This window comes from Ambystoma mexicanum, chromosome 8, assembly GCF_040938575.1.
Source record: "Ambystoma mexicanum isolate Mex_15411 chromosome 8, UKY_AmexF1_1, whole genome shotgun sequence".
Lineage (NCBI taxonomy): Eukaryota > Metazoa > Chordata > Amphibia > Caudata > Ambystomatidae > Ambystoma > Ambystoma mexicanum.
In genome coordinates, this window is record NC_090929.1 from 753,302,747 (window position 1) to 753,320,330 (window position 17,584).

General features: G+C 43.4%; 1 protein-coding gene across 15 annotated transcripts in view; it reads left to right on the top strand.

The window, feature by feature from the left end:
- The window catches only part of SORBS1 (sorbin and SH3 domain containing 1), an 862,221-nt gene that overhangs the window by 161,883 nt on the left and 682,754 nt on the right, over nt 1-17,584 (top strand). For all 15 annotated transcript variants that reach the window (XM_069610575.1, XM_069610579.1, XM_069610580.1 and 12 more), the window contains exon 3: nt 16,819-16,887. In XM_069610575.1, coding sequence (XP_069466676.1) covers nt 16,819-16,887 — 69 coding nt within the window. The remainder of the gene's footprint in view (nt 1-16,818; nt 16,888-17,584) is intronic.

The window sequence follows — 17,584 nt, forward strand, 5'->3', positions numbered from 1 at the left end:
AGATATCATGCAAGGCCAAGATATGAAATCATTTGTGCAATGTAAGCAATCTTTCAGTCTGTCCGAGGGCAACAGGTCAGAGATTAAGGGTTGTGTACCTAGAGGCTCCATCGAACTGCTGGATATGTACTGAGGGCCGGGGTGACAGGGCACGCATTTGGTGGTCATGCCCATTACCCCCTTTTGGGATAAGGTACAAAAGTCCATCAGAGAAATAGTGAACTCGGATCTACCGATGGGGATGGAGGTATGCACTTTGGTCTTATGGGGAGGGAAACGGCACTACACAGCGTGTGATTTTGGTCCTGGCGGCCGTGCTGGTGGTAACTCAGAAATGAAAAAGCAAGGTTCCCCCCACGTTTCATGAGTGGCTGTCAAATATATGGCACATTTTAGCTATGGGGTGGGTCACGTACAACATTCAGAGGGACTACAGGAGATTCAGGGAAGATTGGGGATTGGTGTTGACATACCTGCGGGAGGATTATCGCCTTCAAATGTGCCCACAGAATTTACAGAGTTTGCACATTGTCTGATGCCATCACCTTGGTCAAAATGTTGGGGTGAAGGGCTGGTATCTGCTTGCAAAGGAGGGAAGCAGCGTGGGAGGTGAGGTGGGTGAGATGGTTGTGGGGGGTAAGGGGTGGGGATGGGTTTATTCTGGTTTGTCTTTTTTGCAAAAATGTCAATAAACAAATCTTTAAAAAATTGAAAAAAGACTGCAAGGAGATCACCTAATTCCTGGGATGGGCCAATGAAGTAGTAATGGCCTACTGTTTTCACATCTCTTTGTAAGCTTGGATTACTTCCTGGGGTATTTACTTAGCAGAGCACTGCTTTGTCTTCTCCGATTACCGCTTTGAATCATCTAGTCTGATTCCAGGAAGCTCTTTTGAATGCAGGGCAATATTTAGGTGTACGCAGATAATGCCCAAATCCACATTCAGCTACATAACAAGGGGGTGAGCTAGACCAACCTGTACAATTATCTGGATGACATTTTGTTTTGGGTGAGGGGAAATCTTCCTCTGTCTCGATGGAACCAAATCTGAGATCCTTGTAGTAGGCATACTAGTTGGTAGTCCAATACCTGTCATGGCCCTCTTCAGCTGGAGGGACTTCCACACCATAATCGAAAGTACCAAATCCAGCAGTGACTTTTTAACTGTAGCTTGGTTTTGCACTACAGATCAATGCAGTTGTCAATTAAACACATTTACCGCTATCCCTCCTCTGAAACAATGTATGCCACCCTTTAATGAGCCACTGGAAAGAGTTAACCAGATCTCTGACAATGACTCGGCTTGAGTTTTGTAATGTGGTACACTCCGTCCTTCCTTGGAAATGGGAAAACTGCTTAAAAAAAGTGCAGAACCAGGCAGTCACACTTGCATTTATCTTGAAGAAAGTTTGGGGGGGTGACATTGTTGGCCTCGGCCAAGTCACGTGATCTGGGGAAGTGGACAAGCAAGGGTGGGGGGCGGAAAGGCAGGGGCTTGCAGGGGAAGGTCAGTTATGCAATATGTTTTGATAAATAAAGACGTGTTGAATGCTGAGTCTCTGCTCCTCTGTTGGGCCCGGGTCGGGCTGAGGGGAGCCATGTGGGGGATAATCCATGCTCCCTGGTGGGACAGCAAAGGGGGGTATGAGTAAAGCTGTCCTCGGCCAGATTCTAACCTTCACAAAACAGACTCAAACAGCTGCCATCCACTTTCTACCTCGCCATCACCCTTGTATGCCCACCTCAACCCTCATCCTTTGCCCCACCAAATCTATTCCTGATACACCCCTCCATCAACTCTGCACATGGCCCTCTATTGGATTCCGAACTCCATCTCACTGGCACAAGTTGAGCAGTAACTATTTTCCTACGGTTTATGAACACTACACTTGATAACAACTGTCTTTTTTCTTTATGTATGTCCTTTTATGTGGAACCGTGGTGTATATTCAAATTCAAAGAAGCTGAGTGATGTTTTAATAGTCTACGCTGTTGCTCCATATTTAATGATGGTGATTGTTTATGTTTTACAAATCATTTATTTGTCTATTGGTCCACTTGTGGTAACGGGCAGACAAAGCCAACATTGACTGAGAACAACGTTCACACTCTGCAACCTTGCTGTGTCACAACCAGCTAAAGGAGAGACAAACTCCATCATTACACAAAATGTAAAATTGATTCAATTGAACCGGCTGGTTAGTCTTCATAGTTACTGAATCAAGTTTACATTTTTAACCAGGCTTAGACAACTAATTTATTGGCAAATAAAGCTACTTGTTGCCAAAAATACCATACTGGGTTCTCCATCCCTTTTTCCTTTTTAGTTAAGGCGTGCAGACAGCTGCTCTTTTTGGAAAAGGGAATTGTGAAAATAATAAAAAATAATGTTTCTGGCCTGGGGAAAAACAGAAGCATCTGTTTCTTCTTGTTCTATCCACTTATAGACAGGCGGCCCACAAGCGTAAACTAAATACATTTCTTAGTAGAGGCAGGGACAGCTCGAATTCTCTGTCTCGTCTTTTCGTGTTGCGTCCTAAAAAAAATTAACGTTAAGGGCACCCTGAAGGCCTAGGATAACTGTGTACTGATGGAGTTTGTCTGGCCTTTGGATGGTTTGACACAACAAGGTTGATTAGTGTGACAGTTGTTCTCAGTCAACGTTGAGTGTGTCTGCCCATTTCTTTCATGTTAACATATATAGCTCGGGCATAACCTATTAGGTCTTTTTTGAGTATTTGTCCCCCTTTGGGTTGGTGAGTACACTTGTGGTAATTTCTTCTTTACACCACGTCCTTATGTCATGGAAAGACACAAGAGAACTTTTTGTAAAATGTCTAAGATGCTTTGTGGACTGCAGTGATTGGTTGAATACAGAGTTATTCTGGGAATGCCTAATATCTGGTCATGAAAGGGAATTATTGATTGAGGTAGTAAAAATTCTGGAGGAGCTTGGTTTTCTTGAATAGAAAAATAACAATATATATATATAATTTTTTTTTTTCAAAGAACCTTCATTGAAAGTACGAATAGGATATGCACTCCAGAGAGCAGCTGGGCAGTCCTAATGTCCGCTCAGCAAAAAAGAGAAAGGCACATCTGGTCCAGGCAAACAGGAATATTTTATTAATGGATGTGCCTTGGAAAAAAGAGAACCTGGCAAGAATAACGACACGTTTCACAGTATTCCAACCGCTTTATCACGTAGGTTAGAGAGACACAAAAAAAAGAATACATTTTATACCGTAGCAACTCTATAATAGTGTGTAGAGTGTCCATACATCCTAGGACTGCTCTTTGCTAGTCTATACAATCAGCCATGTTTTAACATTGTTGTGTTACTCAGTGCAAATGCACATAGAAAGCATTGTTCATTTAGAAACTTAAGTTTGTTCCAACATAGAATGCTGCAGTTCACTTGTGGAGGTTAGCCAACAGTGTATATAATTTACTGGGTCAAACCCATGCATATTGCAAGAATTGCTAAAAAGTGAAAAATAACAGATATTGAATGAGCTGCGAAAAAGCCTGGTAAATACAATATGTGGCTAAAAAGCCTAATAGGGCATATACAGTTAAGAATATAGAAGAAATCAGCTCAATGTAAAATCCTGCAGCTCAAATATCAGTACTCTCCAAAAAGAGACACTTTTTGTATGGACATGCAGTCTGCAATGGACATAATGCTATACCTCCACGTGATATGCGGCAATCTAAATGCATTTGATAATGACGTCCTAATATCTGTATAGACAGGTTGCTTGATCTTCTAAAAATGAGAAATGTGGCGGATTGTTTGCGTGGGGAGAAAGTGCAAATACACATAGCAGCAATACCAAAATTGTGCAAAATATGCAAATACAGCAATAATTCCAAAGCAGCAGAAATAAAGTGCATAGTGCTCTATATATATATAAAGGAAGATAGACTGCGAAGCATTCTGGGACGCAGCGGCACTCAGGCTGTGATATAAAGAAAAAGAAAAACTCAATCCATAGTTTGGCTGCCAAAGAATAGTCCTTTATTCATTTATCTTCATGGACATAAGGGCAGCAGGAAAGAAAAAACAACTCTTTTCACCCTGTACGGGCTTCGTCAGATTTAAATACAAACAATGCAAATGTGTCTGTTTAAGCAAGATTAGTCCTACGTTGCTGTTGCTGCTGCTAGCGAGTTCAAGCCAGGGTTGAGTATCTGGCATGGATATGCAGGCAGACATCTTGGAATATCATGTATAAAGGCACAATAGCTAACTTGCACATTGCTAAATGTCGAAATGCCAAGCGTATCGATAATCTATTGCAACAAATATGCTATACTTGGCTCAAATATATTATTTGAATCATGATTGACTATATTGTTGTAATAATATATTAGATGAATGAAAATATGCTAGGACATATTTTAAAATGTGAAATGAAATGTGCCAGGTACAGGGCTCATGCTAACATACTGACCAACACATTGTGCCTAACTGCACTACATGTTGTGCAAATAGAAAATCCTCCCAAATGCTTGGGTATAAAGTGCTATGTGCCAAGTGCAAAACTAATGCCAACCTTATCGACGACACACTGTGCAAAGATTTGCTAGATATATTGTGCAAATAGCTAATCATCCCCTATGCTTGGATCTAAAGTGCAAAGAGCCACACGCAGGACTCATGCCAGCATATAGATGACACACTGTGCAAAATTTTGCAAAATATTGTGCAAACGGCATGACAGCTCTAATAGGCGCTGTTCAGATGTAAAGTGCAATGTGCTATGTAAACAACCGGTGCCAAACTATTCCAATGTAAAGTGCAATGTGCTATGTAAACAACCAGTGCCAAACTGTAAATATATATGTGTCATGATGCCTACCCCCGGGGATACAGATCAAGTCCAGCAACCCCGGAAGCAGGCATCAAGTTATTCCAAGAAAGCCCAACAACCCCTCCTGAGGCCTATTTGGGTGCAGTCCCGGCATCTATGGCGCCAGGCTCATATGGAGAGTCAGTCCTGGCGCCATAGGCGCCAGGCTCATAGATTAAAACTTACCTGATGCAGCCCATGCTGCAAACTTACCTGATGCAGACCATGCTGCAAGAGCTCCAAGCCAAAAGAGGCTTGGAAGGGACTACTTTACCTAGGGCCTATTTTTTTACTCGGCTGAGTTCCAGGAGGAATACTTACCTGGGACTACTTTGGAGGCTATTTAAACCACGCCCGAAGAGCAGCACACGCTTCGCGTTCTTCTGCATCCAGCAGCGTAACGCTCACTGTGCCTGCAAGTCTGCATCCAGTCTTCTGCCACGCCCGCCTCGAGTCTGGAGCTCCTAGAAAGAGAGAGAAAGAAGGAGAAAAGGTTAGAACAAGAGAAATACCTTTAATCCTTACCTGAATTCCCGATCCACTGTGCCTTTGAGCTGGAAGAAAGAAGTTATTTTATGCGCGTTGGCTCGCCTGCTGCAGCGCCGCGCTGAACTCACCGGCCTTCGCAGCATCTTCGCTATCCACCGCATCCTACTGCATGTTCCCGCCGCACTCCGGCACCTAAGGGGAACACAAGAACAGCAAGGTGAGCCAAGGGAATAAACAGAGGCAATATTAGTTACCCCCCATAGACTTACCTGATTTTACCGCCGGGGGTACTATTCCTCTTCAGGGGTCGGCGCAGCCTCCACCGCATCTTCGCCGCACCCCGGCCCCTAAGGGGAACAAAAGGACAGCAAGGTGAAACAAAGGGACAAACAATGGGAATCCTTCTCACCACAATAGACTTACCTAATTTTACCGCCGGAGGCATTATTCCCCAAGACTTCATAATTTCTCTCAGCACCTGAATAAGGGAGAAAGCAACAGGTACATACTGACATTATTTTATCGAACTGTGTTGGATAATACAAATCCTTACCTGAATGTTACCGGTTGTCACGAGGAACTCTTTGCTAGGGTCAAGCTGCAACCTGCAAGGAATCGGACAAGAGTGAAAGTCAGACATTTGAACTCTTACGAACTATATACTTACGCCGTCTCGCCGGAAATCTCAGAGTCAATATTGTTCTGGAACTCACCAATTCCTTCGAACCAGTGAAGTAACTGGTTATCTACGCGCCCCTGCGCTCAATGCAGGATGGAGAGCTCATCTTTCCAAACCATCAGGTGAGACTATAAGAGGGGACATTAAAGGAGATCAGTGGGGAGAACAGCGGGGGTGGGGGTTAACACTCAACTCCACGGGTGGTTAATTCCCTTTCTCCATTTGCAGAAGAATACTCCTACGGGCCAAGCAAATAAAGCTAGGTGGGCCAGTCCAGTCTGTCATCTCGGCACTACGCGTCACATTGGTGGAGACCTCAGCTGTCCAGGTCGGATTGACATCCCTGTGGAGCCAGGTGAGTGCAACAATATGTCTGTTGTGAACCTGACGACACTAGAGCATTAGGAGCAATGGCCCGGTGCAAAGCGCGGTACAAATGATGACATCCGCTCACTGTATTACATAAAGTGCCATGTTGTGCATCTTACATTGTATGTTCTCGCTGTATATTTCACTCTACAAATGATGAATAGACCTTAATGGAGCCATATTGGGCATATCAAGTTGTGCACCATCAGGTTTAGTGGACCCATATGTTTTACATAACTCTACTCTGAGGATTGTGGATGGAATACCGTCATATTGCACATGCTGGTGTGTGCTTGTTTGTGTGTGCTATATTGTATTGCACCGTCCATTTTTAAGCTGACTCCAATCGCCTTGCCCGGCTTGTCACCAGCAGACAAATCTAGACACAAATTTACATATACATATGGGCAAACTTAAGTATAAAAAAATGTAATGTTGACACTCATTAAAATTTCAATAAAATTTCAGTGAGAGTTCCGCCACAATATGAACCACTGAGCAATACATGTTCATACTCTTGGGAAACCTATTGCTAACCAAAGCTTTGGACATAAATGTCTGTATATATGCTTCTCTTGTATACAGCATTGCTGCTGCTTCTTGCAACAAAATTCTACACCAAGCTTGTTTTAGTCACCCAGGAATGTGTACAGTTCTTCATCTCTATTGTGCCCAATTGGAAATGTGGTGTTATTATCCACTACATGGCGAGATTCTGTTTGTCCCAACTTCCTTAATCTGTTACCTCCTCTGGGATGAGCAATAACTGTATCAATCATGAAATATTTGAAGGAGGAAGTGTTGTGTTGATGTACATCCTCAAAATACTTGCCTAATGGGTAAGTCATATCACGGTTTCTGATCGTTTGCAGATGTTGTAAGATTCGCAGTCTCACCTCAAGTTTTGTGCTGTCTATATACCATAACTTACATTCGCAGGTGATGACATAAATCACAAATTGTGTTGAGCACTGGATCACCTTCTTGATTAGTACCTCCTTCCCTGTGCGTGGATGGGTATATTTTCTTATGCTAGACCCAAATCGACACGCTTTGCCTTTCGGGCAAGTGAAAAAACCTGACAGTTGATTGGGAAGCCAGTTATCAACTTTTAGGGCATTGATGGGCTGGAACATGCTTGGAGACAGCTTGGATTGAGTAGAAGCCAATTTCCTATATGTGACTGTTGGATGGGCTTGTAAGAGATGGCTGATACCTTTATCTCTCTTCAACACGTACCAATGTTTACCCAGAATTCTTCTTATCTCATTCACTCCTTGATTGAACGTAGTAATGAATCTGATGAAATTGTTACCTTTTTCTTTGCAATTTTTATGTTGGATCTGATTTTTGACAAGGATATCCTCCCTAGACTTACTGCAGCTTCGATCGTACATTTTGTTGATTGTTTGCTTGCCGTATCCCCTGGCCAGAAATCTCGCAGCTGCTCTCTTTGCTTTGCTCTCCCAACTTTCCTTTTCACTGCACTTGCGCTTTAGTCGAAGAAACTTGCCCTATAGAATACTTTTTTTTTTAAGTATTTTTATTGGTTTTACAACAAAGAACTTGTAAACTTCCCCCTTTCTGATCCCCCTACCCCACCGGGTTAGACCACATAACTGCTCCGTGTTCCGAAGTGTCTCTGCTTCTGTTTAACTGAACATGTCCAGCATCTTTATTTTGTGTGGACACTACTGTTCCATATAGTCACTTTGTAAATATTCCAAAGTTACTGGCCAATCGTCTCTGAATTTTTGATGGTTCCCTTGGAGATTGTAGGTTATGTGCTCCATCGTTATATGGGACCATACTCTTCTTATCCAGTCCAGTGCCATTGGTGGATGTTTCTGCTTCCATTTTTGGGCTATTTCTAACCACACTCCAATCAGCAGGCCCATAAAGTTTCTTTTCTGGGTTTTAGTGAGGGTTCTGTCTCTCGGGTCCCATATCCCATATAGCCAAACTTCTTCCCCCGGTTCACCCATGTCTGGAAACATTGACTTCAAGTGCGCCTTAACCTCCATCCAGTATTGTTGTAGGTTTGGGCAGTCCCACCATATGTGTCGCCAATTTCCTTCCCCCCCACAGGCCCTCCAGCATTCATTGGGTACTCCCTGGAACATCATATATAGTCTTTCTGGTGTGTAATGCCATTGCAGGAGAATTTTCATCCACATTTCTTTTGAGTGCATCACTTTCGTGAGTTTGGGTATCAAATCCCAGGTGTATTCCCACCGTTGTCTGGGGATCGTTTTTTTAAGGTCTTTTCCCATCTCTTCATGTATTGCCATATTACTTTCTCCTCTAGTGTGTTTATGAATTTGTATGTGTTTGAAACAAACTTTCTTGTTCCGCCGTTTGTCATAAAGTATTTTTCGAATGGAGTTAGTTCTCTCGAGACCGCTTCCCTTATTCTGGGCGAGTCTAGCCAATAGTACAGTTGGTTGTATTTGTATCTATTGTTGGCGTGGAGTTTCATTAGAGAGGTACATTCTTCGAATTATCTTATCTGTCCTCCCTGGTACATGTCCCCAACCATTTTGCAGCCTGCGTCCTCCCACCTTTGGAATGCCTTTTTCTCGAGTCCTTGTGGGAATTCAGGGTTTTTGAATAGGGGCATACAAGGTGCTGGATTTTTTGTTAATGTGCCCTTCTGTGTAGCTCTGTCCCATATTTCCAGTGTCGTGTGCATAATTTTGCTTATTTGTAAATTGTGGTATCTATGTTTTTTCCCCACCCATAGCATGTGTCTCGTGGGTGTGGTTGCTACTGCTCTGTCTTTAGCTGCCCACAGCTTCTGGGAGTTTTCCGGTATCCATTCTTTCAGGATCCACAAATGGGCCACCTCATAGTATTTTTTAAAGTGCGGTAGTGCACATCCCCCGTCTTTTCGGGAGGCAGTGAGGACCGTGTTAGATACTCTCGGAGTTTTCCCTTGCCATATGTATTCCGTGACCGCTTTCATTAGGGATTTAAAAAACTGCAGTTGGGGTCTTATTGAAGGAGCTTGGAATAGGTACATGAGTCTGGGAAGGATGGTCATCTTGATCACCGTTATCCACCCCCACCAAGTTATTGCTAATTGGTTCCACTTCTCCAGGTCCCTTTTTATTTGTCGTAGTAGGTGAGGGTAGTTTTGGGAGTATTGTTGTTGTATATTATGTGTCAAGGTGATTCCCAGGTATTTGACTCCCTGCTGGGCATCTTTTAGTTGGAGGTCTTCTGCGACTGATTGTATTTGCTCAGTATCATTATTTCTGATTTCTGTCTGTTAATCTTAAGCCCTGACAAGGAGCCAAATGTTTCTATTTCTTGCATGAGGAGTGGGAGAGAATTTTCTGGGTCCTCCAGCATCACCAGCATATTGTCTGCATATGCTGCTATTTTATGATTTGTGCCACCCATATCTATGCCCTTTATTTCCTTCTTGCTTCTTATCTGCGAGAGCAGGGGCTCCAGGAGAATTGCATATAATAAGGGGGATAAGGGGCATCCCTGTTTCATCCCTCTCTCGATTTGGATCTTCTCGGATAGGGCTCCGTTCACTGCTACTCTGATGTTGGGTGAGTTGTAGTTGGCTTTTATCATTTTGATGAAGGGCTCCCCCACCCCCATTCTCTTCAGCGGGTGGAACAGGAGCGACCATTCAACTCGGTCAGACGCCTTTTCCGCGTCCAGGGCCAATATTATCGCTGGGGTTTGCTTTATTTTTTCCACAATGTTGAGGACCCTCCTGATGTTATCGTGCGTTTGTCTAACGGGGACAAAACCCGACTGGTCCTGATGGACTAAGTTCGGGAGTATTTGCGTGAGTCTGGTAGCTAGGATTTTGGTGTACAAATTAGCGTCCAGGTTTATCAGCGCTTTTGGGAGATATGATGTTGGGAGTTCTGGGTCTTTTCCCTGTTTCTGTATTACTAGCATTTATGTAATACAGTGAGCGGATGTCATCATTTGTACCGCGCTTTGCACTGGGCCATTGCTCCTAATGCTCTAGTATCATCAGGTTCACAACAGACATATATATTTACAGTTTGGCACTATTTGTTTACATAGCACATTGCACTTTACATCGGAATAGTTTGGCACCGGTTGTTTACATTGCACATTGTATTTTACATCCGAACAGCGCCTATTCGAACTGTCTTGCCGTTTGCACAATATTTTGCAACATTTTGGACAGTGTGTCATCTATATGCTGGCATGAGTCCTGCGTGTGGTTCTTTGCACTATAGATCCAAGCATAGGGGATGATTAGCTATTTGCACAATATATCTAGCAAATCTTTGCACAGTGTGCCGTCGATAAGGTTGGCATTAGTTTTGCACTTGGCGCATAGCACTTTATATCCAAGCATTTGGGAGGATTTTCTATTTGCACAACATGTAGTGCAGTTAGGCACAATGTGTTGCCCAGTATGTTAGCATGAGCTCTGTACCTGGCACATTTCATTTGACATTTAAAACATGTCCTTGCGTGATTCGATTGTATTATAAATATTGTGGGTTTATATATGAAATATTTAATCAATTGTAATAATAATTCCAATTTCCAACATTAATGTGTTTGTTCTTCAAAAACTGATTTTATAAAATGATTTAAAAAAAACGATTAAGATCAAAGAACCAATTGCAGGATATTTCATATATTTTCGTTTATCTTATATATTAATACAACAATATAGTCAATCATGATTCAAATTATATATTTGAGCCAAGTATAGCATATTTGTTGCAATAGATTATCAATATGCTTGGCATTTCGACATTTAGCAATGTGAAAGTTAGCTATTGTGCCTTTATACATGATATTCCAAGATGTCCGCCTGCATATCCATGCCAGACACTCAACCCTGGCTTAAACTCGCTAGCAGCAGCAACAGCAACGTAGGACTAATCTTGCTTAAAGAGACCCATTTGCATTGTTTGTATTTAAATCTGACGAAGCCTGTGCGGGTGAAAAGCATTGTTTTTTTCTTTCCTGCTGCCCTTATGTCCATGAAGATAAATGAATAAAGGACTTTCTTTGGCAGCCAAACAAGGGATTGCGTTTTTCTTTTTTCTTTATATCACAGCCTGAGTGCCGCTGCATCCCAGACTGCTTCGCAGTCTATCTTCCTTTATATATAGAGCACTTAGCACTTAATTTCTGCTGCTTTGGCATTATTGCTGTATTTGCATATTTTGCACAATTTTGGTATTGCTCCTGTGCGTATTTGCACTTTCTCCCCACGCAAACAAACCGCCACATTTCTCATTTTTGGAAGCTCAAGCAGCCTGTCTATACAGATATTAGGAAGTCGTTAACAAATGCATTTAGATTGCCGCATATCACATGGAGGTATAGCATTATGTCCATTGCGGACTGCATGTCCATACAAGAAGTCTCTCTTTTTTAAGAGTATTGATATTTGAGCTGTAGGATTTTACATTGAGCTGATTTCTTCGATATTCATAACCGTATATACCCCAGTAAGCTTTTTGGCCACATATAGTATTGACCAGGCTTTTTCGCAGCTCATACAATATCTGTTATTTTTCACTTTTTAGCAATTCTAGCGATATGCATGGGTTTCACCCAGTAAATGATATACACCGTTGGCTAACCGCCACAAGTGAACTGCGGCATTCTATGGTCTAACAAACTTAAGTTTCTAAATGAACAATGCTTTCTATGTGCATTTGAACTGAGTAACACAAAAATGTTAAAACATGGCCGATTATATAGACTAGTAAAGAGAAGTCCTAGCATGTATGGACACTCTACACACTATCATAGAGTTGCTACGATATAAAATGTATTCAATTTTTTGTGTCTCTCTAACCTACGTGATCGAGCGGTTGGAATACCATTCATTATTCTTGCCAGGTTCTCTTTTTTCCAAGGCACATCCATTAATAAAATATTCCTGTTTGCCTGGACCAGACGTGTCTTTCTCTTTTTTGCTGAGTGGACATTAGAACTACCCAGCTGCTCTCTGGAGTGCATATCCCATATATATGTTATGTTTCTATTCAAGAAAACCAAGTTCCTTCAGAATTTCTACTATCTCGATCAATAATTCTCTTTCATGACCAGATATTAGGCATTCCCAGAATAACTCTGTATTCAACCAATCACTGCAGTCCACAAAGCATCTTAGACATTTTACAAAAAGTTATCTTGTGCCTTTCCATGACATAAGGACGTGGTGTGAAGAAGAAGTTACCACAAGTGGACTCACCAACCCAAAGGGGGGACAAATACTCAAAAAATACCTACCAGGTTATGCCCGAGCTATATATGTTAGCATGAAAGAAATGGGCAGACACACTCAACATTGACTAAGAACAACTTTCACACTCAGCAACCTTGTTGTGTCAAACCATCTAAAGGCGAGACAAACTCCATCACTACACAGTTATCCTAGGCCTTCAGGGTGCCCTTAACGTTAATGTTTTTTAGGACGCAACACGAAAAGACGGGACAGAGAATTCTAGCTGTCCCTGCCTCTACTAAGAAATGTATTTCGTTTGCGCTTGTGGGCTGCCTGTCTATAAGTGGATGCTAACCATTCATCGATGGGGTGATATTGGCTTTGTCTTTGAATGTGTTAAATAGATCTGTTAGGACCGGTGCTAATATATCACTGTATGTTTTAAAAAATTCGGCGGTATAGCTGTCCGGTCCTGGAGCCTTATTCCTGGGTCAATCTTGGAGGTTATTATTTGTAAGGTATTCGATGATTTGTTCTCGAATAGTGTTCCCCAGCACCGGATCTCGGACTATCTTCTCAGGGAGTCGCCATTTCCACAGTCCAGGGCCCCGTGGGGTAAGCATTATCTCAACCGAGAGGGGGGCATGGTGGGAAAGTGAGATAGAGCCGATGTCTGCCTTCCGAGTTTGGCCCAGAAATTATCTATACTCGACATTGTTTGGTGGACATGTGTATAGTAAGTGAAGCCTTGTCGGTTAAAGTTAATGTGTCTCCAAATATCCACCAGTGCCAGGTTGGTCATTTTCTGTTTCAGGGCCTTTGAGGTGGAGCACTGCCCCTGCTGTCTGGGGGTAGATCGGTCGAGCTTGGGGTCCCACGCTATGTTCAGGTCTCCTCCCATCACTATCTCCGTATATGGTGTGTATAGTACAGCAATCGTTAGGCGGCACCCTTCTATTTTCGTGTTTACTAATAAATATCTCCCCTGTTTGTCTGCCTCTGTTTGAAGAATCTGAACTTTTAAGGAGTCCTTGAATGCAATTAAGACCCCTGCCTTTTGTCTTGCACGTTTGCTTGTATTATCTGATTGTACCCTTTCAAGCGGACCTTTGCCCTGTCTTGTGTCCTTATATGTGTTTCTTGAAGCATGATAATGTCATATCTTTCTTGTTTTAGAAAATGCTCCACTTTTTTCCGTTTGACAGGAGAGTTGAGCCCTCGGACGTTGTATGTTAATATTTTAGTCCCCATTGTGTTTCTGGACAGTGAGTCCCTGAATGTGTGCTCTGGAGCTTCCCTGAGTATTATAGTGGTTCCCGGTGTCCCCCCCCACCTCTGTAAGGCAACCCCCAACTTGCCCCGTTCCCCTCTTCCCCCCATCGACCCAAAACTGCCCTGAGATGGGCTCTGGTTCCTATGATCGATCAGGCGTTGCGCCGTACGCGCCATGCCCGACATTCTCAGGGATTACTTGTAGGTTATTCGAAAGCCCTTTAGATTCCAAGAGGTGTTCTAAATGCCCTCTTCCCCCTTCTCCGCACCTTTGTTACTGGAATACTCTCCTCCACTGTATTTAGCCTTTTCGGGTTGGAGTAATTGGTTGTTCCGGAGTAATTTCGGTAATTTGTGCTGGGGCCTCTCCTTGTTGTTATCTCTCCCTTGACGGTGGACCTTTCCTTTTTCTTTCGTTGTTTTTCTAATGCCATTCCGACCCATTCCGGGTTTTGTTGTCTCTCCTTCTTCATTCAGGTTCTTCCTATTGATCGTGTATGCATCGTATTTGCCTCCCTTCCTCACAGGTCGTTACCCTCCTTTGCTTTTCCTCCCATGTGAACAGCAGCCCGAAGGGGAATGTCCATTTGTATCTTACTTGCTTTGCCGTTAGGAATCTTACTACTGGGCCCATGTCTCTGCGCTTCTGTAGGGTGATCTGTGCCAGGTCCTGATACAGCTGCACCTCCACCCCGTTCATTCTGATGCGGTCCATAGTCCGGGCTTTCCTCAGGATCTGCTCTTTTTGGGGATATGATGAGAGGGCCACTAGAACATCTCTTGGCCTTACGCCCTGTTCTCCTGCTCGCTTTGGGCCCACTCGGTGAACCCTGTCTATGGGTACTTCTTCCTCTTCCTTTGCGTCTTGGATCTCTTTGAATACCTGTTGGACTGCCTCTTTCAGGTCCCGGTCCTCTACTGATTCTGCCATGTTCTTTAGCCTTATGTTCGATCTATTGTTATATTGCCACTATTGATAGGGGTGTGGTTGCTTTCTTCCTCCGTGTCTGTGTGCGGACACTGTGGCTCTCTTCGGCAGCGCCGGGGGTGGGGGGAGGGGCTTGCCCCTCCGTGTGCTTCAGGCCTTCAGGGCTTGCTGCAGATAATGATAGATAGTGGGGCCTTAGACACCGCTTCCCCCCCCGGGCCGCATACCTGAAGATCTGTGGTGGGCGGTCCCGATCTGATCTGCCATCCCGCTGCCCTTCTCTGGCCCTCGGATCTCGTGTGTCCTCCCTTCCTTGGCGAACGCAGGCTGCGGCTCTCTCTCTCCGTCTTCCCCGGTCCGATTCACTCTGGCTGCAGGGCGGGGCTACTCCGATGCTCTGGATGTCCCGCTTGCCGAGGGGCCGCTCCAGCTTCTCCAGGCTTCCCAGCGTGGGGGAGCCGGGCTCCTCCTCCGCTCCTGCGGGTCCAGATCTCGCCTGGTCCCCAGTTCTAATAGGAATACTGTTTTTAAGACAAGTTGGATGCGCACTTCTAGCATGCAGGACTGCATTCGTACTTGTAACATTCTGATACAGATCAGTTGTAATGGTGTCATTGAAAACTTTTACTTTGATGCCTAAATAGACCACTTCAGCCTGTCGTATATATGTCTTCATCCACCCAGTGAACCCCTTCCACGACTAGATCTTGATTATACTTTTCCAACTGCCTGTTTTGTGGTTTATTTTAATGATGCTGGTCTCATGACCATATGTATAATTTTTAACGTATAATTCACCTCTTTTTCTTTCTTACCTTCTATTTTTATACATCAAATATTTCTACTACTGTGTTTCATTGCATCAATATTCTGTTAGTAAGTGATTGTTTTGTTTTGTTTTGTTTTCTTTTCCTTTTTTTTCTCTTGTGTGTAAAGTTGCAATGTCTGCAAAAATGCACAATAAATAAATACATAAATAAAATTCTTGTAATGCAACTTCCCATAGTGCCATTGAGTTGCAAAGATGTGATGTCACTTGCAATGATGTCAACATATATGTAAATTAGGGGCATATTTAACCGATCCTGCACAAGCTGCCTTCCATTTGTAGAAGAAGCCATACCAGCGTATGTTTGCATCTTAGAAAACATATTTGTCGTACAACAAACTTCAAATGCAGTTCTCTGTGCTTTAAGTTCATCAAAGCCTTTTACTGTCTGATGTGTCCAATCTATCCATCAATGTGATTTCCAATTTCGTTTTGACCTTAAATGCCCCAGGAAGTGAAACAATCCAGCTACTATCCTACATTGTGAGAAAGACATCGATGGTTCAGAATTGGGGGAACTGCACTCAAAATGGGCAGTGGTTGGGGCGCATGTCACGGCATGTGATTGGTCACCAGAGCATAGGGAAGACAGACAACTGCATAAACTGTTGCAGGCTTCTACTCGCCAGCTCAGAAGCCATACACCAGCTCTGCACTGAGCCACCAGGGACACTGCACCACCAGCGAATGAACATAACACTCATGACTGTTTGCACACAAAAAGATGCTCATATTCAAACTGAGCACCTAACACCCGAACATAGTCAAGATGTAAATATGCTGTAATACTCAAAAAGTGTATTTTAGAAGCAACACAAAGAGTTAAAAACAATAAATGGAAAAAAGCTGCTTTTATAAATCAGAAAAACGAATGCATGAAATGGATGTTACCATAATGCAGCTGGCAGTGGTGCTGACGTTCTAAGCTCTGCACTGCTGTGTCATGTGAGTGATTCTGATTGCTTACAGTGGTATTTTCCAACTCCCCCCTATCATGGAAAGGCTAGTTTTGTTCACTGTTGCTTGATGGTGAGAGAAAGGAAATGGGAGTTTTAAGGCTGACGAGGCCTGCTGAATCCTGCTAAAGGAGAGCAGCACGCAGAGCCAGGCAGAACGTGTCCATGTAAGGCAAAGGAGCATTGTAATTGCATTCTTATTGTGTCGTCATACTCAGAGACGTTCTTCACACTCTCTTTCAGAACATGAAGTCAATCTCTCAAACACAGTTGTAAATGGGCTGATACCGAGCAGCAATGGACAAGAGAAAGGTAAGGACAGATGGCTACTTCACCGCTTGAGAAGGCGTGCAATTATTGCACATGTATTTTAGGATGTGTCGGAGGCTTGCAAATGCATTGTGTAATCTGTGAAGCAGCCTCAGTATTTTTAGTAGTGCTCATTGATCTTGGTGAGGATGAAAGATTATACCGTCTATATTATGTTTAATCTCCTTCGAATTTGTTGTTGCTTGTTGTGTTATAAATTTGAATGCCTTCAACAGAAAAGTACTGTATTACCTATCACATTGGTGTATGCAGAAATCAGTCATAGTGCCTCATTACAAGTCCGGCGGTAACGGTGCCGGTAAAACCGGCAGGTTGCAGCCAGACTTGTAAGATTGACTGGTGCCTGATTTGCCAGTAACACCGTGGGCTTACAACTCCGACGTTCCGGAAAGTCAGGTGCCAGTAAATTGTAATTCCCCATTCCCATTGAGTCTCATGGGACTCAATGGGAATGGGGGACATGGAAGCACCGGCAGAGTTAATATCAGTGCCGGTGCTTCTGTTACGACTTTCTTACTGTGGTCGCTGTGTCCGGCAGGGTCTGTCACGCACAGCGGCTCTGACAGGCAAACCCGTAGTGTGCCAGTCTGGTAGGCTTACCGGCACCGTTGTTTCCGGACCGGCACACTTGTAATGAGGCCCATAGACTCCTGATATCCTTCTTGAGAGAAGTTAAGAC